At 39.9% G+C, this 20,975-nt stretch overlaps 1 protein-coding gene across 4 annotated transcripts in view; it reads right to left on the reverse strand.

Annotated features, from left to right (window-relative positions):
* Positions 1-608: 608 nt before the first annotated feature.
* The window catches only part of Sytl5 (synaptotagmin like 5), a 342,067-nt gene continuing 321,700 nt past the window's right edge, over positions 609-20,975 (reverse strand). For all 4 annotated transcript variants that reach the window (XM_059250097.1, XM_059250096.1, XM_059250098.1 and 1 more), the window contains 4 exons: positions 7,760-7,868; positions 6,166-6,301; positions 2,423-2,631; positions 609-1,016 (listed from right to left, as the gene is read on the reverse strand). In XM_059250097.1, the coding sequence (XP_059106080.1) occupies positions 874-1,016; positions 2,423-2,631; positions 6,166-6,301; positions 7,760-7,868 (597 nt within the window). In that variant the 3' untranslated portion in view covers positions 609-873. The remainder of the gene's footprint in view (positions 1,017-2,422; positions 2,632-6,165; positions 6,302-7,759; positions 7,869-20,975) is intronic.

Here is a 20,975-nt window from a genome sequence, read left to right on the forward strand (position 1 = left end):
TTTCTTTTTACGTAATGGCTTGTAATATTAGACAAAATATTTTTTGTAACATAGTTCGATAATTGCTAGTTTATCAGCAAGATGACCTTATATTCCAATTTCTCTACACACATTCTAGTTTGTGTCTGTTTTAGTGCATGTGTGTGTGTGTGTGTGTGTGTGCGTGTGCGTGTGCGTGTGCGTGTGCGTGTGTGTGTGCGTGTGTGTGTGTTTGTGTGTGTGTGTAATCATGTGTAATCATTTAGCTCTCTTCACTTTCAAAAGGAGGCTGAATTAGAGGATGAATTCTGCAGTTACCAGAACCCCACCAGGACATCGTAAAACATTACCACTTCCATCCTGATGTTTGCCACTACAAACGGATTCTACCCCATCTTCCAAACCATTCCCAGTATGCCTTCTTTACATTACAGGCAGTCCCAGGATAAACAAAGTGGCCAGGATCTCTCTTTGTTATTCTTCAAGCAATCTACCTTCTTGGTGTTCCCTTCTCTTCTCAAACTGAAGAAACCTTAAGTAACTTGGGTGGGAAAGGGTTGAAGACCCCTAATCTCAATAATATTTTCCAATAAGCTTGTGTCATTTCTGTCGATATAAAGCCCATGAGCCACTACATAGTTTTGCTTGTTGGCAAGATGGTGTGGTACACTTCCTATCGTCTACTCAGGGAAGCCTGAGTAGGTGAACATATAGAAGGATATGGTTTTTAGATAATCATCAAGATCCTAAATGTTCACAACACTGACATAGCTCCTCTCATGTCCTAATACTCTTAGGTGAGAAATGACAGGGAAACAGAATTCAAGGTCCCAGTCCTGTACCAAGAGAAAACAGCAGGCAACTAGAGATGTAGTTCTTGCAGAATTGGTCCCTTCAGAGCCTACATTTCGCCATGCTGGAACGCAGCATGAGAACTCCCTCTACAGATGTTCCAGGGTTGTCAACCATCTTTTGCCAAAGGCGTTGTTCTTCCCCACGAGAGTCCATCCAGTCTACACTCTTCCCATGGCTGAAACCTGAAGAAGGGAAAAGAGGATACAACATTTCATACGGGGTCAACCTTCTGGAAGGCAAGTAAGAGTCCCTGAGGGGAGTTTCTAAGTAAAACTCCCCTTTTGGCCTCTTCTCAGTTTCCATATCTAATGAGAAGTGTTCAAAGGAGTCAGTCTGTTGAAGCCTGCATGACTTCCTTCCGCTTAGCTTGTGCAGAGAAATCAGAATGGCACCTGATGTCTTGTTTCCTTCCTACTTTGATAGCCTGGCAGAGAACCAATTCATCTAAACCAAGTTAATGTGAGTTCACAGGCTGGCCTCAGATATGAAGATCTCTATTTCTAACATAGCAGCTTCTCTGACCCTGGAAGTTCAAGTTTACTGACATATGTATCCCCTGCTCTCCTTAATCTATAAAAAAAGCTTCATATAGATGGGGTCTTTCTCAACCAAAATGTTGACATGGTATATGACTGACCTAAGATATGGGATAAAGAGATTTGGGGTGACTGCATGCGCACTTCTAGTGATAAAGCATTTGACAACTGTAACATGTCTCCCCACCTAGTTCACACATTGTTGTATTTTATGACATGAGTTATATATTTTCATTCTGTGTTTAGTTTTCTATCAACATGACACACTCAGGTCATTGAGAAAATGCATCCATCTGATTGGCCTGAGGGCAAGTCTGTGGGGAAGTCTCTTGACTGTTGATTGATGTGGGAGAAAACAGCTCGCTTGGGGGCAGTGCCACCCCTGGGCAAGTGGTCCTGGGTTATATAAAAACGATGCTGAGCAAGCAAGTAAGCAGTATTCCTCTGTGGTTCTACTTCAGTTCTGCCTCTATGTTCCTGCCTTCACTTCCTGCCCTGATTCACCTTCATGATGGACTGTAAATAACATGCTGAAATAAACCCTTTTCTCCCCAAGTTGCTCCTTGTCATTGTCTTTATCATAGCAATAGAAAGCAAACTAAGACACATTGCTTGTATGAACAATGTTGTCTGTAGATAAAATGTGATTTCCTTTCAACATGATCATTCTTGAGTTGAAGTTCTAAAAGAAGATGAAGTAAAGGCAACCTTATGAGGCCTTCTTCTCCTATCACAAGTCGGTGTTGTCTTGATTTTCACCTGCGCAAAACCTGAAGACCCAAGAAAGTACTTGAAATTGACTTGCATGAATGTATTGAAGATTTTTCTATGAAAGGATCAAGTATAAATATAATACTTGCTCAGCTTTAAGCAATGTAAGCTACCACATTAACACTTATATTTTAACAGTGATCAGAATGAGGCATCTGTGTTACTTCAGGAGTTAGTTAGAGCTCAAACTACATGAAAGTCTACAACAAATCACACCTGTACCAGTTATGCTCTTGCCCATGCCCAGGCATAGGCCAGCTCCAGCTCGCCCAATTCCTTACCACTTCCAGAGTTTAACCGGACACCTCCTAGAAAGATGTTGCTGGAAAAGGCCTCCTTGTCCCAGATGGTGAGTTCTAGGCAAACATTCTTTATATCCTGAGGATACAGGCCACTGAATATGAATGTGTGATTCCACTGAGGATTAACACTCTTTTTTACAACCGCAGTTTTGTGCTTGGTGGCTTTGTTATCATCAGGAAGCAGGTAACTGTAGAAGGAAACACAATCACATTAGTGGGAAAGTTTAAAAAAATGCTATCTTTGAGTTGTCATTTGGATTTCCTACAATTCTGTGTAACTGGGCGTGAATGCAGTATGCGTACTTGGTGTTCTCTCCCTGATTCTTCTAAGCTTAAATAATATCTTATTTGGAGGGATGACTAGTGCCACAATAGTAAAATGACCTCTCTCCATTTTTCAATATAATTTTGTCTTTCCAAACCCTTCCAAATATTTGGTTCTCCATCTGGGAAAGAAAAGACCTGTGGTGGTAGCCACCATTGAGAGTTTCACTTCTTGGGTCTTCACTTCTGTGTCTTCTTGGGTCATCTGTAGGCTGATTGGAAGGCAGGGTGGCTAGTTCCTGGCATGTTTTCAGCTTCTCCCCTCAAATCCTGTGTGTCCCAGGTTATCTGGTTCTTTGTGAGTTTTCTCCCTTATGTTCAGAGCACCTAGAAGTCACTGAAGACTGAATGCTTGAAGGGTAGTTCTCAATTAGTGGGTTTTAGAAAAGGTCGGCGAGTTCCACAGGTCTTCACGGACACTCCTGAGGAACGTTATGTGGAGTTCTTGTTGTTTTCCCAGTGGAACTGAACCCTACAGTGATAACCTTTCCATTAACATATCTTTTTCATCTGCTTCCCTCTGTCTTTTGCTTCATGGTCTATACTCTTTCATTGATGTTTCCTGGAAGCCCTTCTCTGGTAGACTACCTGTGCCCTAGGTCATCTCTATTGTGTTCAAATTGTAAGTCTGGAACACCTTTGTGCTTTCAGGAAACATGGTTTAGGGAAGAAAATGAGTGTGTAGATGGAATAAGTACATGAAACAATTATGAAAAATACAAGTAAATGGGCCAGAAATAAAGAAGATAATTGGGTCATGTGGCATTTTACTTACTTTATTGGTCAGCACTAGTAAGTAGGACAATGACAGAGTGCTTACCTAGCAAGGGCCTGGGTTTGATCCCAGCACTGCCATCAAACAGGGCAAAATTAATAAATTAACCAGAGAATGCCATTATCTCTCAATCTCCATTCTATACTTATTCTCTTTTAAAATTCCTGGGTTTTATTATTAGCATATTACATTTTCTTTTATCTCAATTCTTGTATTTCCATCATTAAAAACCCCTGGTTCTACATTTGGGCACATATTTTCCCAGAATTAAGACCATAAAGCTGTCTTGCAACTCATATAGCCACAGGACTAGGTTCTGGTCAATAGAATACAGGTAGCTCTATGAAAGAGTTATGGGAGACATCCAATGAGCTTAGACTTGCATAGGACAGTTGAACTCTGTATAGATAGGTATCCTGGTCCATGGAGAAGATGCCATAATGATATAGAAAAACACCTTCATCCCTGATAATCAGGACGTTTCCACATCTACCCTAGATAAATTACCTTCAGTCATTGTTTACGTGTAAGAGAAAATGTCTTTCTAATTTTTTTATACTATTTATTTTTTATTGTATGTATGTATGTGTGGGAGCATGCCATGGCATATATGTGAGGCCAAAGTATAACCTGCAAGAGTCAGTTACCATTTTTTTTTACCAGGCATCAAAACTGGTTCATTAGGTTTGGTAGCAAGCCTGTTTCCCTTTACTTGCTGAGCCATCTTGTGGGCCCTGACTTTCTTAAGCCACAAATATTTCAGTTCATAAGCAGAGCATATGTAATTATGTAATTTACATATTCATAACATTACCAATATGTCTGTTCTTGCTTGCTCGCTGGCTCTTTGAAAAGATACCTCAGTTCATTTTAAGGGTATTTATTTATTTATTTACTTATTTATTTTTATGTGTATGACTGTTTTCCTTGCATGTATGTCTACGTACTATGTGCAAGCAGATCTCCTGAGACTGTAGTTATAGACAGTTATGAGGTACCATGTGGGTGTTGGGAACTGAACTTGGGTCCTCTGCAAAGCAGCCAGTGCTCTTTACTACTGAACCATTTCTCTGACTTCTTGCATAATTTTTAAATTGGCTTAATAGTTAAGAATCCATAAGAGAATTTACTGTTTTTTTAAAAAAAGAATGAAGCACTATTCTTTATTATTTGTGCCTCTTAAATTCTCAACAAGAAAATGTAAAAAATGTTCCAGACAATGTTAAGTCATTCCTGGAAGGTCATAATAGGGCCATAGGACAGGAATAATATTTTTACCATACAAGACAGTAAGGAGCAGAGTTCTAAACTGGATGCTGGGGCGCCTGAGGTTAACTACAGCAGCATGATTCAGAAAAAGTGTTTCTTTTATGCTAACAAACACAATTCAGCAATGTGGAAACCCTAGTCATCTTACTCTCTTCAATATATGGTTTACCAAACTTAAAATGCACGAGAATAAAAGTATGATTCATTTCCTTGTGAGAAAATACACCCATGGGAGGCCTGCTCCTTTCTGAATGGAGATGGAGGAATAGATGGAGAGGGAGGTAGATGGGAGGCGGGGGTGGTGGTGGGGAGGGAATGGGAAGAGAGGAGGCCAGGGAAACTGTGTTTGATATGTAAAATAAATGAAAAAAAAAGTTAAATAAAATACAATTTAAAAAAAAAGATTATACGTGAAAAGAAAAAAAGCAAGATCTCACTCTCTGCCCCCTGCTGGCCTGGCACTTGCTACATGTAGCCCAGGAGGGACACAAACTTGTGATCTTCCTGACTCAATCTCCCCAGTAGTAGGATTTCAGGCACTACCATCAGGCCTGGATCATTTTTCAAAGAGGCAACATCTCTGCCTTGAAGACTCACGCTATGGCTTGGCATCATGGAAAATTGCTTTCCTTCCTATGTTTAATGGTGCTCTGTGAGGTCAGTTATATCTATTTTTCAAAGAGCAGCATCTAATCGTTGATACATATACATTTGAGTGTTTGCTTGAATTAATGGAAAAATATCCTTTTAGCCCATGTTCTTCTAATTGCATGAGAAAAGTCTACAATAGTCAGAAATGAGAGAGACTTGCTATTTGGATTGCCTAGAATGAGCAAGAGCATCCATTTAAAGGGCAGCATTCCTTCAAAAACTGCCATTTGCTCCATATGGCAGCAAATGTGTATCAGGTAGTCCTGGAGCCTGCCTCAAACACTCTCCAGGAAAGATGCTGAGATTTCTCTGCATTTTGCAATTTTCCCCAAGAGAGCAAACCAGCATGTATTTAATATTTTGGTTGCTGTACCAAACGAAAAAAAGAAAAAAAAATGAAAGTAAATTATACATAGAAAATCATGCTTTCTTCTCTTTTGAGAAATGAATCTCCTGGGAAAACCTTCCAGCCTTCAGGAAGTGGCCCTCCAGAAATCTGCTGGCGACACAGTGAAAGCTAGAACAGCAAGCCCACTCCATACTCAGATTGCTTTAGATGCAAGAGCAAGCACTTGAGGGTAGCTTTTCCAAAGTACATGCAATATGCAGAAGGTGGGCCTCTCACAACTCCCATTGTCTAGTGGCTCACAGCGCCTTTCACCATCCAGTAAGTGTCATCTGTGACGAGCTAGAACAAAATTACCCCTTCACGAAGCTGTCAGAAGTGCCTCCCGATTTCACTGCTGTCAGATTCTTCGCGTCTTTGATGAATACTTCAAGTATTCCGCCAGAGATGACAGGTGACTCTTTCTTCTTTCCCTTTTTAAAGGTCTTCTTTCCTGCACGAACCAGCAGAAAGGAGGTGGAAGGGATCAGTGATTACACTTCACAATTTACAGAGAACATCTACAGTTACTTCATTTTCTGGTAATCAAGTCTTTTTGTATATATTATATCACACACACACATGCATGCATGCACACACAAAGCTTCTGGAAAGGAAAGATGTAAAGCTTCTGGAAAGGAAAGATGTAAAGCTTCTAAAGGAATAAAATGGATCCTGCCTGGACCACCATCCTGGTTTTTTGTTTGTTTGTTTGTTTTGTTTTGTTTTTCAAGACAGGGTTTCTCTGTGTAGTTTTGGTGCCTGTCCTGGAACTCATTTTGTAGACCAGGCTGGCCTCGAACTCACAGAGATCCACCTGGCTCTGCCTTCCGAGTGCTGGGATTAAAGGCGTGCACCACCACCGCCCAGCACCATCCTGTTCTTACTGAGAAAGAGCTAGGGTGAAAGCCAGACCCAAGCACCAGAGCTCCAGGAGAGACATTTCTATAGCTTGGATATTTTAAACTGACTTCCAAAGGGTATATTCAATAACTCCCTTTTTATAAATTGTCAACTTCAGGCAGGGTCAGTTCTAGAGGGTACAGCCTAGATTCAGTTACATTTTGTGGTTGGGAGAAAACTTTTTCAATTTCAATATTTTTCTGATGTAATAGGTTCAACATGAGCAATAATCATTCATGACTGGACCTTTATTTAATACTCTTTGATGTACCTTACATATATGAACCTATTTAATCCTCACAATGCTTTTGCTTTTTTAATTATTTTCCTTTTTTCTGAGATTATAATATAATTATAATTACATAATTATAATAATCTTCCTCCAAACTCTCCCATGTATCCCTCCTTGCTCTCTTTCAAATTCATGGTCTCTTTTTTCATTGGCTGTTATTACATGCATATATGTCCATACATATATATTCCTAACTATAACCTGCTCAATCTGAATAATGTTACTTGTATGTATGTTTTTAGGGATGACCATATGGTATTGCCATGAATGGGAAAATAAAGGAAGCTGCCTAAGAAGATAATGAAAGGAGGAAGAAAAGAGAAATTTCTAATTGATTTTATCTGAATTTTCCCTTTGTTTTCTATGTTTTATGCCAGATATTTCTTCTCTAGACTTCCCGAGTAGCTGTGAGTGAGTCCATAGAGCAGCTTTCTAGAAACCCCCTCATACAGCACATCTCTTCCACATTGGGGAGATTCTGTGTCTCTTGGACTGACAGGAAATAATCTCCCATCAGGGTTGGTTTCTAAGTATGGATTTTTGTCCTGTACTTTTCTTCTCTACATACATTATAGCATGTACTTCTCAACTCCCCAACGACCCCGATCCCATTATATTATTGTACTGGAAAAGTAACACTGTCCAACCAAACCCTAATATCTACTTACACAACAGAAAGAGAATGTTGCTGATCATATCTATTGATTTTAACCCTACCTTGAGGTTGTCCTACTGGGAATATAGGGTTCTCCTCTGGAGGAATGTAACGTAAAACAACCGTTAGCTCTCCTTTGTATTGAAGGCCTATATCAGGAGCCAACTCCACCTAGACAAGGGGAGATAAGTGAAGAGAAAGTTAAAATACTGGATATCATCTTCTTAAATGAAATACAGCATATTCAGAAAGGCAAATATTTCATGTTTTCTCTTACATTTGGAATATTTCCTCAGATATTATTTCCCTAAGAGACCTCACTCCTCTATGGGGAGGACCCCAGGTTAGATTCCTAGCAATAGTGAATAAGTAGCCTGAACTGGCCATCTTCTGTGACCAGATTGGTGCCTGGCCCAATTGTCATCAGAGAGGCATCACCTAGCAACTGATGGAGGCAGATGCAGAGACACATAGCCTAACATTAGGTGGAGTTCAGGAATTCTGCGGAGGAGGGGGAAAAAGAATTGTAGGAACCAGAGGGGTCAAGGCCATCATAAGAAAACCCACAGAATCAACTAACCTGGGCTCATAGGAGCTCACAGAGACTGAACCAACAACCAGAGAGCCTGTATGGGGCTGACCTAGGCACTCTACACATATGTTACAGTTATGTAGCTTGGCCCTCTTACGGGACTTCTAACAGTGGGAACAGAGGCTGTCTCTGACTCTTTTACTGGCTTTTGGGAACCAAGTCCGCCATACTGGGTCACCTTGTCCAGCCTTAATACATGGGGAGGTGCTTAGTCTTACTGCAACTTGATATGCCAAGTTTTATTGATACTTATAGGAGACCCGCCCTTTCCTGATGGAGACAGAAGAAGGGACTGGGGACTGAGAGTGGAGGAGTGGGGGGGGGGGAACTGGGAGGGGAGAGTGGGGGGGGCTGCTGCTAGGATATAAAATGAATAGATGAATAAAAAAATTCTTCAAAAAAAAGAGTGAGAGAGAGAGAGAGAGAGAGAGAGAGAGAGAGAGAGAGAGAGAGAGAGAGAAAGCTGACTCCTATGCACTGAGTCAAGGGCAGAGAACTGTGCTCCTCAGAGAGCAGATGTAAAAAGCTCAGAAGCCAAACCCTCACATAGTAAAGCTAGAGACTCTTGAAATCTTAATACTCATCCACAGACCCAAAGACCCACACAGAGACACACAGACACACAGACAGACACACACGCACACACACACACACACACACACACACACACACACACACACACACACACACACATACACACACAGAGAGAGAGAGAGAGAGAGAGAGAGAGAGAGAGAGAGAGAGAGAGAGAGAGAGAAGAGATATTTGCTTGACTTTTATTTCTGTCGTAAGAGTAGCAAGTATTTTATTTAACCAAACCAGAAGCAAAAATATGATAAGGTAAAATAGACCATTTAATACTAACTTTATTATTTTAAATAAAGTATGTGGCAAAGACTTTTCTTAGTGTTCTAAAATTTTCAGTAGGGCTGAGGGTAGTACCTAGTAGTAGATCTTTTTTCCCAGCATACATGGCACTTTGAATTTGATCCCCAAATCTACCAAAAAACAAAAAATTCAGTAATTTTAGTTTATATAGTGTCATAAATGAAAAATTCTAATGGACATTATAGTTGATTAAAATAGTCTCTACTTTTTTGATACTATGATCAATGGGAGGTGGGTCATTTGTCTTCTCTGGGACTGAGTAGCTGTTGTATTACATTGGTTATTGGAACATGGCAGAGGTGGCAAAGCACTTGTTTCTGGGCCCATGTCTAAAGGTTGACAGCTTCTATTTCCTTTCTTGGAATGGCTATTCATAGAATACTCCCTCTTAGAGCCCACACTGTGAGAGTTTCAGCCCACATGTTGAAGAGACACCTAAGTGATTTAGTTTGCAAGCCTAGCTTTATCAGCCAGCATATATCAGCATCAAGTATGGGATATGGAAGCAAGCTAACTTAAACATCCAGTCCAGTCAAAGCTTCAGGTGATATCAGCTTTAGTCAACCATCTGGCTGCAACTCTATGACACCTTGACTGAGAACTACCTTGATAAGCTAATTTAGCATGCAGAATTATGAGAGACAGTAATCCCAGATTTTTGTTTAAAGCCCAGAAGGTTTCCATTAATTTACTATACTGTCACAGTTAATCAAAGCAGCCCTATTTGATAGTGAGTGAAATTTTTGAGTTAAGAAATAGGTTGTAGGAAAAGAGATAAGTGCAAATTTCATATACAAATACAGAGCATATTAGTACAGAATCAAACCATGCATTGTTGGGATATATTGATGTTATGTGGACTTTCAGCTAAAGGTAAAATATACTAGTGATTTTTAATAAACAAAAACCCCAGGAATTATGAAAGTATAACACAATAAAAATGAGATTTTTAAGATGTTTTAATTTGGTTTCTATTGCTGTGACAAACCACATGTCCAAAGCAACTTGGAGTGGAGAGGGTTTATTTCATCTTATAGTTCATCGTGAAGGGAAATCAATGCAGGAACTGAAAGCAGGCTTCTGGAGGCAGGAACTGAAGCAGAGACCATGGAGAAAACTTACTTATTAGCTTGCTCCTTGTGCCTTGCACAACCTCTTTCCTATGCAACTCAGGACTACCTGTCCAGGGGTAGAACTGCTCCCTAACATCTTTACTGATGCTCCACATCAATCTTTATTCAAGAAAATGCCCCACAGACTTGTCTACAGGCCAGTTTGATCGAGACAATTCTCAATTGGAGTTCTGTTTTCATATGCCCCTAGATTGTGTGACGTTGACAAAAAAAGTAACCAGTGCATTTTATAACATAATAATATACAAAAGATACTACAGTGTAGGGTCATCTTGAAGTCTGCACACACACACACACACACACACACACACACACACACACATATATATATATATATATTTGATATTCTGGCTTGGAAATTTTAAGGTAACATGTTCTGCCATACCATCATTTTCATTATTCAACCAATTTCTGCCCAGGAAAATGTAGAATTTCGTTCAGTTTCCTATAGGGTACTTTTGTAAGTAGTGTGGGAATGCATTAGACACAGACCCTACTTTCAATAGAGTTTAGAAGCTGCTTTAAACTACCCACATTTCTTATTCATCAGATTAATGTAGTCTATTCTTAAAATGAGCAGGATTACCTCTACAAAGACCATGTGTATTTGCTCTGATCAATTCATGCCCACAGAGAGTCAGCAGTATGAGTCTCTAAGGTTCTAAATGACAGATACATTTGTGTGGTAATTATATAACTCAATATTACATAAATTGATTTGTGGACAAATACAGCTGTCACTATAGAAATTAGACTACTTTAGAGGAACAAATATTTGAATGCCAAGTTGTTGGTTTATGTGGCCTTAAAACTGTAGAAGATTAGAACAATTATGAATATTTAGAAAAATTTTTATTTAAAAGTGTTCTTATTCCACTTTATATCACACATTAGAAATTGTTGAAGATAAAGCATTAAGAATGACATCAATAAAAGGAAAATATAGTCAAATTTTATTTGCAAAACATATATTCAAACAATATTAAATGTTTCCTACTAACATTTGTATATAAATATATATTTATTTGCTTTATACTGAAACAAATGTGTGCTACCTTGTGAAAGTAATCAAAACAATATGGTACTAGCATAAAAAATAACCAAATAAGCCGGGCGGTGGTGGCGCACGCCTTTAATCTCAGCACTTGGGAGGCAGAGCCAGGCGGATCTCTGTGAGTTCGAGGCCAGCCTGGTCTCCAAAGCGAGTTCCAGAAAAGGCGCAAAGCTACACAGAGAAACCCTGTCTCGAAAAACCAAAAAAAAAAAAAAAAAAAATAGGCACATGGAATCTATTGAAGAACCCAGAAATAAATCCAGGAATTTGTGGTCAACTGATTTTCAATAAAAGTACTTTCAATAAAAGTGGTTTGAATAAGAATGTACTCCCATAGGCTCATGTATTTGAATACTTAGTCACAAAGGAGTGACATTATTAGAAAAGGATTAGGAGGTGTGACCTTGTTGGAGGAAGTGTCACTGGGAGGTGGGCTTTGAGGTTTCAAAAGCCTAGTCAGTGTCTCTGTCTCTCTCTCCCTCTCCCTCCCCCTCCCCCAACTCCCTCCCTACAGATCAGGATGTAGTTCTTAACTACTTCTCCAGCACCATGTCTGCCTGCATGCCACTATGCTCCCTGTCATGATGATAATGGACTAAACCTCTGAAACTGTAAGCTGCCACCTCAACTGAATATTTTCTCTTATAACAGTTGCTGTGGTCAAAGTGTTTCTTCATAGCACTAAAACAGTGACTAAGACAAGTACCAGAAACACACATAGACAAAGGACAATAGCTTTAATAAATAGTGCTGGACAGATTGGATGTCTACAGACAGAAAAATAAAACTAAATACTTATCCTATATAAGTATTATATACCATACATAAAATCAAAATAGAATGGATTAGAGATTTAACTGTAATACCTGAAATGGTAAGACAACTAGAAAATAATTTGGGAAGTGTAGGGGGTAAGTTCCATGGCATTGATTTTGTCAACCATATTTTTTGGCAGTGGGGGGATAGGATCTCAAAAGTATAGGAAACAAAAGCAAAAACAGACAAATGGGATCACATCTTATAACCTGAGATCACAACAATTTCAATACTTCTGTATAACAAGGGAAACAACTAACAAAGTAAAGAGACAATCTAGGTGATGTGAGAAAATAACTGCATCTGATAAGAAGAAAGTAACCAAGATACATAGGGAACTCAAGTAACTCATTAGGAAAGCCAATAAACTTGCTAAACTTCTCAAAAGAATGCATGGAAGTGGTCAACAGACTTACAAATAGTGCTCAAAATTACTACAAAGATGACATGCACAACTGTAAAAAGGAAATAATTTCACATTGTTAGTAGGAATGCAAATTAACAAAGCTGTAATACAAAGTAGCATGGATGCTTCTCAAAAAAATCAGATAAAAACTAGTACTACCGTATTATTCAGCAAACCTTCTATTGGTTATATGACCAAAGGAAATGAACTCCATATTTCAAAAAGACTTTTGTACTCTTGTGTTCATTGCAATGCTTTCCACAATAGCTAAAAATTCTAAGCAGCCTGTGTGTATAGCAGGGGGTGAATATGTTGTTGGAATCCAGGTATGACCAAGGCTGTGTGTGTAGAGAAGCAATAACAAGGAGTACGGAAATAAGTCTCTATTTTGGATTCACTCAGAGGACTTCAAAACATGAATTCATGCCAATGACTTTACTAAGAATAGAAAAGAGAAACTAAAAGTTAAAAATGCTTAACAAGGGGCTGGAGAGATGGCTCAGAGATTAAGAGCACTGGCTGCTCATTCAGAGGACCTGGGTTCAATTTCCAGCACCCACATGGCAGCTCACAACTGTCTATAACTCTGGTTCTACAGGATCTGGCACCCTCGCACAGATCTACATGCAGGCAACACACCAATGCACTTAAAATAAAAAAATAAATAAAGGATTTTAAAAAATGCTTAGCAAGTATGTGATAGCAGGTGAAGTCCAGTGGGGGTGATATTTGCTCAGTCCTAAAGTGTGGTGGTTGGTTTTAACTGTTCACTTGATACAATCTAGATCACTTGGGAAAAGTTTCAATAAAGGAATTATCTAGGTTGGCCGGTGGCCGTGACTGTGGAAAGTTTTGATTGGTGTTCTAGTTTGTTTTCTGTTGCTGTTTTAAAGATACCATAGCTGAAAGCAACCTAGGGCAGAAAGGGTTTTAGTTTTCCTGACAGCTCCCAGTCCATCATGAAGGGAAGTCAGGGCAGGAACTGAAGCAGGTACCATGGAGGAAGACTGCTTGCTGGCTCACATCCATGGCCTGCTCAGCTTCTTGTTTTATACAAGCCAGGACCACCTGCCCCATGACCCAGGGTGGCATCACCCACAGTGGGCTGGACCTTTCCATATCAAACACTAATTCAAAGAATGCCTCACAGACTTGTTTACATGGCAATATGATAGGAATATTTCCTCAACTGAGATTCCCTTTACTGAGATCCTAGCTTATGTCACCTTGACAACCACTACCAGCAATAACAAAACCAACCAACCAACCAACCAAACAAACAAACAAGCAAAAACCTAACCAGCACATGGAAAGACCTAATCCACCATGGACAGCAGCATTAAATAATCAGGAGGATTCTGAATTTTATTAGACATGAGAAAGCTAGATGAAGGCAAGCAATCAAGGATCCAACATGCATTATTTCTCTCTTTGCTCTTGACTATGAACCTAACATTCCTAAACTTCTTGGGTTCCTGCCTTGACTTCCCTAAAATGATGGACAGTAATCTGGAATTGTAAGCCAAATAAACCTTTTCCTTCATTCTGTTGCTTTTTGTCAGGGTATTTGCAACAGCAAATGAAATGAAACTAGAACACAGGGTAGCTCCAGGAACAGGCCAGGAAAGAACTGCCCTACACAGAAGTACAAGAGTATGAGTGTCTGTTTGCCTTCAGTCATCAGCAACTGATGAGAGAATCTGCCTCAGCCCCAGGAAACTTTCCCTCCTATGGCATTAGGGTTCTCCATGATCCCAGACAAAGCTTATTCCATTAGTCTGAGGGCTTTCCACCTGCAAAGACTGGGAGGTCATGGAAGGTTGGTGTGAAAACAATGGGGAGCCATATTTATTTGAAAATAAAGGTGTGGCCTGCTGGGCTACAACCAAAGCTGAGCCATATCAAGTGAGCACTTCAGTGCCAGGAAAAGAGGCAGCGCTGATTAAAACTATACCTCAAAGTAGTAGGAAATTATCGAGACTCTCAGAGCAGATGTGTGTGTGTGAAATAATCAGATGCCACTCACTGTCTGGTGCTGTCTGAAAAGACTAATCCACTTCCATGCAGAAAAACCAGACGTCCCGGTGCATTTGCAGGTGGAAGGTGGGGAAAGAAATTACAGACAAAAGTGCCAACACTGTCAAGTAAAGAGCAGCTTTTAGCTAGGTAATAATTCCACAGAAATGTACATTTACTTTCCGCTTGAAGGCAAAATAAGAGAACATTTTCCTTGGAAAACCACTTAAGCTTGCTGCTGCTTTCCAGAGGTCCTTGTTTTTCTACTAGCACCTCCTGGGAAGGCTTGGATGGCAATTCATACTGACACACACTTCTTGTCTAACTACCTAACATGGCTTTCAAAAGGATAATGAGTTATAGGTAATGAATAGTCCCATGTCACACAATGAAATGGAAGTTAGGCTGTGAAACTACTTTATACTACTCAAGTTTGACATCTCGAATCCATTTTCTGTCAGTACCAGCCTCCTCACTGGTTTCTTTTGTAGTATCTAACCAAAACAAAGCTCTCGGTACTAAGGGACTTTCAGTAGCATAGTCAATGTGCAGTACAACAGTATATTGCTCCACCATTTTCACTGCAAAAGGAAGTCAGTATTTCTAAAATATTAAGGACTATTAATTTTGATCTTTTATTAGGAGAGAAATCCGTCCCTACAGTTCACACTCCACCTCAGCTTGTTAATAGATTAAAAACATCAAGTCTCTAGGGCAGTTCACAATTAATTCTAAGCAGCTGAAATGACTGACACAGGAAGAAGACTGTTTCAAATAATTTGTACTGGCATTTTTTTCACAGTTTTTTTTTGTGTTTTTTTTTTTTTTTTTTTTTTTTTTTTTGGTTTTTCGAGGACAGGGTTTCTCTGTGTAGCTTTGCGCCTTTTCCTGGAACTCACTCTGTAGCCCAGGCTGGCCTCAAACTCACAGAGATGCGCCTGCCTCTGCCTCCCAAGTACTGGGATTAAAGGCGTGCGCCACTCACAGTTAGTTATTGCCTTTATTTTATTCACAAGAAAATCAAGAAATTTTGTGGAAATCAGCTGTACAACTCACCCCTCATTTGCATATGAGGCCTTTTGTGATTGGTTGGTGTAAATGTGAGTGCTGTGATTGGTTCAAAGACAACTTTCATTTGCATATGTTCTCTGGTGTGTGTGTGTGTGTGTGTGTGTGTGTGTGTGTGTGTGTGTGTGTGTGAGGGCACACATGCCATGGCATATGTGTGGAGGTAGGGGACAACTTTGTAGAGTAGTGTGGTGGTTTGACTGTAATTGGCTCCCATAAGCTCATAGAGAGTGGCATTATTAGGAGGTGAAGCTTTGTTGGAGTAGGTATGGCTTGTTGGAGGAAGTGCGTCACTGTGGAGGGAGACTTTGAGGTCTCATATGTGCTCAAGCCATGCCAAGTGTCTCAATTCACTTCCTGTTGCCTGTGGATTAAAGATGTAGGACCAGCACCATGTCTGCCTACATGCCACCATGTTTCCTGCCATTATGATAATGGACTAAATCTATGAAACTATAAGCCACCCAATTAAATGTTTTTACTTTATGAGTTGCTGTAGTCATGGTGTCTCTTCACAGAAATAGAAACCCTAACTAAGACAAATAGTTTCTCTTTTTCCAACTTTTCATAGACTCTGGGGATCAAACTCAGGTCGCCAGGCACACAGGGCAATTGCTTTTACCTGCTGAGATATCTCACCAGCCTGTGTTTTGTAAGGCTTCCTATGTCTTTAAAATTTGAGAAACATAGGACCAGCAAGATGACTCCACAATGCATGTGACACAGCAAATACCTCATTATATTTTTTGTAGGCACAAAGTTCTTAGGTTTTAGACATGTTTAGTGGAACCTCATTATTTGTTAGCACTATATAATCAGACCAACTTACAAGTAGACAGCATGGCTCTTCTTTATTACCTTATTCTTAAGGTGGATGTGCTTATTCTTTGATGGAAGAACCATATGGATATTGTAAAGGTGGAGGTAGTGGATCACCATTTGGTGAAGTACCTTGCCTTATTTCATGATTATTTCAGTCTTTTTATCAGTAGACACATGCTTATCAAAGAAGTATGAATCTTTCACATACAAATTATCTCCTGGTAGAAGATGGACTGAACCATCAACAGTTACAATATTATTGGCAGCCATTTATCAGCTCCTTTTTATGTGCAATCTGAACAAAATCTGTGCAGAGCAGAGAGAGAGGAAGTTTTCACGTCTTTTAACTTTGTAGAATGTGGTGGTGCCAGCCATACTACTTTTGATAGGACACTTTCAGTTGCCTCTGATGGAGATGAGCACTTGTTGTGGCTTACCATCTCTGCCAGGTCAGGATGCATGCACCAGGTCTTGTGGAGGCAGCACAGAAGGAAGTTGGTGACAAGGCAGCTGCTATGTCCATACAACATGAGCCAGGTACTTTAGTCTTGCAGTGCTCAGATGTTGGGCTGTACATCCAGTCTGTTCTAAAATCTTTAATATCACAAGCCTTGGTAAATTCTAGGTGAGCTTAGAGTAAGTCTACATAGGTGTCTTAGAGTGAGAGTATATTTCTTGTGTGCTTAGAACAGGAACTGGTGTGACTGATAATAAAAAGAAAATGTCATGGTTTGTACAAACACAAACCTTCATTTGGATAAAAGAATTGCTATGATTAACTCAAACAGGACAATGCACTGATTGGTGCAAAAAAATTACAAGAGGTGCAAATGCAGTCCTATATATGCATAGGAGGGCTGTTATAATTGATAGAATAGACATTGATATGATTGATTCAAATACAACTTTTCATTTATATAAGTTGTTTGCAATGATTGGTACAAAACAGACTAATAAAAAAGTGAGAGTGCTGTAATTAGTCTCAAGAGACTGCTATAAAAGAAAGTGCAATGATTGGTGAAAACACAAACCTTCATTTGCATAAGAGGATTTTAAGTGGTTAAAAAGAACTTACACTGCTGTGATTGGTCTAAACACAACGCTTCATTTGCATATAAGGCCTTTTGTGGTTGGTGTGAATGTGAGTGCAGTGATTGGTCCAAATATAACCCTTCATTTGCATATGAGGACTTTTCTGATTGGTTGGTGCAAATATGAGTGCTGTGATTGGTAAAACACAGCCTTCATTTTCATATGAGGCCTCTTGTGATTGGTTAGCATAAACATGAGTGCTATGATAGGTCCATAAACAAGCCTGCATTTGCATAAGCCTTTTGTGATTGGTTGGCATAAATGTGAGTGCTGTGATTGGTCCAAACACACTTTCATTTGCATATGAGGCCTCTTGTAATTGGTTGGCATAAATATGACTGTTGTGATTGGTCCAAACACAAGCCTTCATTTGCATATGAGGCCCCTTTTGATTGGTTGTAAATGTGAGTGCAGTGATTGGTGTAAATATAACCTGCATTTGCATATGGGGCCTTTTCTTATTGGTTGGTGCAAATATGAGTGCTGTGATTGGTTAAACACAGCCTTCATTTGCATATGAGGCCTCTTGTGATTGGTTAGCATAAACATGAGTGCTGTGATTGGTCCACACAGACACTTCATTTGCATATGAGGCCTTTTGTGACTGGTTGGGATAAATGTGAGTGCTGTGATTGGTCCACACAGACCCTTCATTTGCATATGAGGCCTTTTGTGATTCCTTGGCATAAATGTGAGTGCTGTGATTGGTCCAAACACACATTCATTAGCATATGACCCCTCTTGTGATTGTTCGGAATAAATATGACTGTTGTGATTGGTCCAAACACAAGCCTTCATTTGCATATGAGGCCCCTTTTGATTGGTTGTAAATGTGGGTGCTGTGATTGGTGTAAATATACCCTGCATTTGCATATGGGGCTTTTCTTATTGGTTGGTGCAAATATGAGTGCTGTGATTGGTTAAACACAGCCTTCATTTGCATATGAGGCCTCTTGTGATTGGTTAGCATAAACATGACTGCTGTGATTGGTCCACACAGACCCTTCATTTGCGTATGAGGCCTTTTATGATTCCTTGTCATAAATGTGAGTGCTGTGATTGGTCCAAACACACCTTCATTAGCATATGACCCCTCTTGTGATTGTTTGGAATAAATGTGAGTGCTGTGATTAGTCCAAACACAAGCCTTAATTTGCATAAGAACCCTTTTGTGATTGGTTGGTGCAAATATGAGTGCTGGGATTGGTCCAAACATTGCTTTAATTTTCATGAGAGGCCCAGTGTGATTGGATGGTGCAAACGTGAATGCTGTGATTGGTCCAAACACAAGCCTACATTTGCATTAGAAGCCATTTGTGATGGGTGGCCTAAATGTGAGTGCTGTAATTGGTCCAAACACACTTTCATTAGCATATGAGGCCTCTTGTGATTGGATAGTATAAATGTAAGTGCTATGATTGGTCCATACACAAGCCTTAATTTGCATTAGTAGCCTTTCATGATTGGTTGGTGCAAATATGAGTGCAGTGATTAGGCCAAACATGAGCCTAAATTTGCATAAGAAGCCATTTGTGATTGTTTGGTGCAAATATGAGTGCTATGATCGGTCCAAACACATTTTCATTTGCATATGAGGCCTCTTGTGATTGGTTTGCATTAATATGACTGCTGTGATTGGTCCAAACACACTTTCATTAGCATATGAAGCTGCTTGTGATTGGGTGGTATAAATATGAGTGCTGTTATTGGTCCAAACACAGCCTTCATTTGCATATGAGGCTTCCTGTGATTGGTTGGCATAAATATGAGTGCTGTGATTGGTCCACACAGACCCTTCATTTGCGTATGAGGCCTTTTGTGATTCCTTGTCATAAATGTGAGTGCTGTGATTGGTCCAAACACACCTTCATTAGCATATGACCCCTCTTGTGATTGTTCGGAATAAATGTAACTGTTGTGATTGGTCCAAACACAAGCCTTCATTTGCATATGAGGCCCTTTTGATTGGTTGTAAATGTGAGTGCTGTGATTGGTGTAAATATACCCTGCATTTGCATATGGGGCTTTTCTTATTGGTTGGTGCAAATATGAGTGCTGTGATTGGTTAGACACAGCCTTCATTTGCATATGAGGCCTCTTGTGATTGGTTAGCATAAACATGAGTGCTGTGATTGGTCCACACAGACACTTCATTTGCATATGAGGCCTTTTGTGATTGGTTGGTACATATATGAGTGCTCTGATTGGTAAAACACAGCCTTCATTTGCATATGAGGCCTTTTGTGATTGGTTGGAATAAATATGAGTGCTGTGATTGGTCCACACAGACCCTTCATTTGCATATGAGAACTTTTGTGATTCCTAGGCATAAATGTGAGTGCTGTGATTGGTCCAAACACACCTTCATTAGCATATGACCCCTCTTGTGATTGTTCGGAATAAATGTAACTGTTGTGATTGGTCCAAACACAAGCCTTCATTTGCATATGAGTGCTGTGGGATGTATGGCAAATGTGTTGCTAATTAATCAATAAAACACTGATTGGCCGTTGGCTAGGCAGGAAGTATAGGCAGGGCAAGGAGGAGAATAAAGCTGGGAAGTGGAAGGCTGAGTCAGAGAGACACTGCCAGCCGCCATGATGAGAAACAGCTTGTGAAGATGACGGTAAGCCACGAGCCATGTGGCAAGGTATAGATTAAAGGAAATGGATTAATTTAAGCTATAAGAACAGTTAGCAAGAAGCCTGCCACAGCCATACAGTTTGAAAGCAACATAAGTCTCTGTGTTTACTTGGTCGGGTCTGAGAGGCTGTGGGACTGGCAGGTGAAAGAGATATATCCTGACTGTGGGCAAGACAGGAAAACTCTAGCTACAAATGGCGTCCAACGTGGTGGCAAGAGTTTCCACCTAAAACCTGAAAAAAGATTCTAAAACGGAGCTAAAAACAGCTTCCTAATTGTCTCTCTCAAATGAGCGGCAGCTGCTGGTTTGAGCTATTGGCGGGTTCCTAGCGCGTGTGCTTGATCTGCAGTAGGGCGGAAATGAGGCCTCTGCAAATGGCACATTAAGCTGCGTAGTGGATTTAGCCTTTGCAGGTACAAAACAAAAAAAGAGGTTTCTGGACTACACGCTGCTTGGATAAAAGCATAGACCCACGATAGCTCCCAGAGCTGGTGGTAAACGTAGCCATGTTGGGAAGCTGAGGTGGGCGGAGCCAGCAGCCACAGCTGCTCCAGTTTAAATAAGACAGATTCAGATGTAATAGTTTACAATGTGTGTAAAAGATAGGTAGGCTTGAAAGAGACAGAAAAGGTGATAGATAGAGTTATAGAAACAAATACATAGTTTTAAAAAATAAAGTCATTAAAGAGACAGTAAAGGTAGTATAAAAAATAAGCCACGTGAAGATAAATATTACACAGAGAATCT

The sequence above is a fragment of the Peromyscus eremicus genome, chromosome X, assembly GCF_949786415.1.
Source record: "Peromyscus eremicus chromosome X, PerEre_H2_v1, whole genome shotgun sequence".
Taxonomy (NCBI): Eukaryota; Metazoa; Chordata; class Mammalia; order Rodentia; family Cricetidae; genus Peromyscus; species Peromyscus eremicus.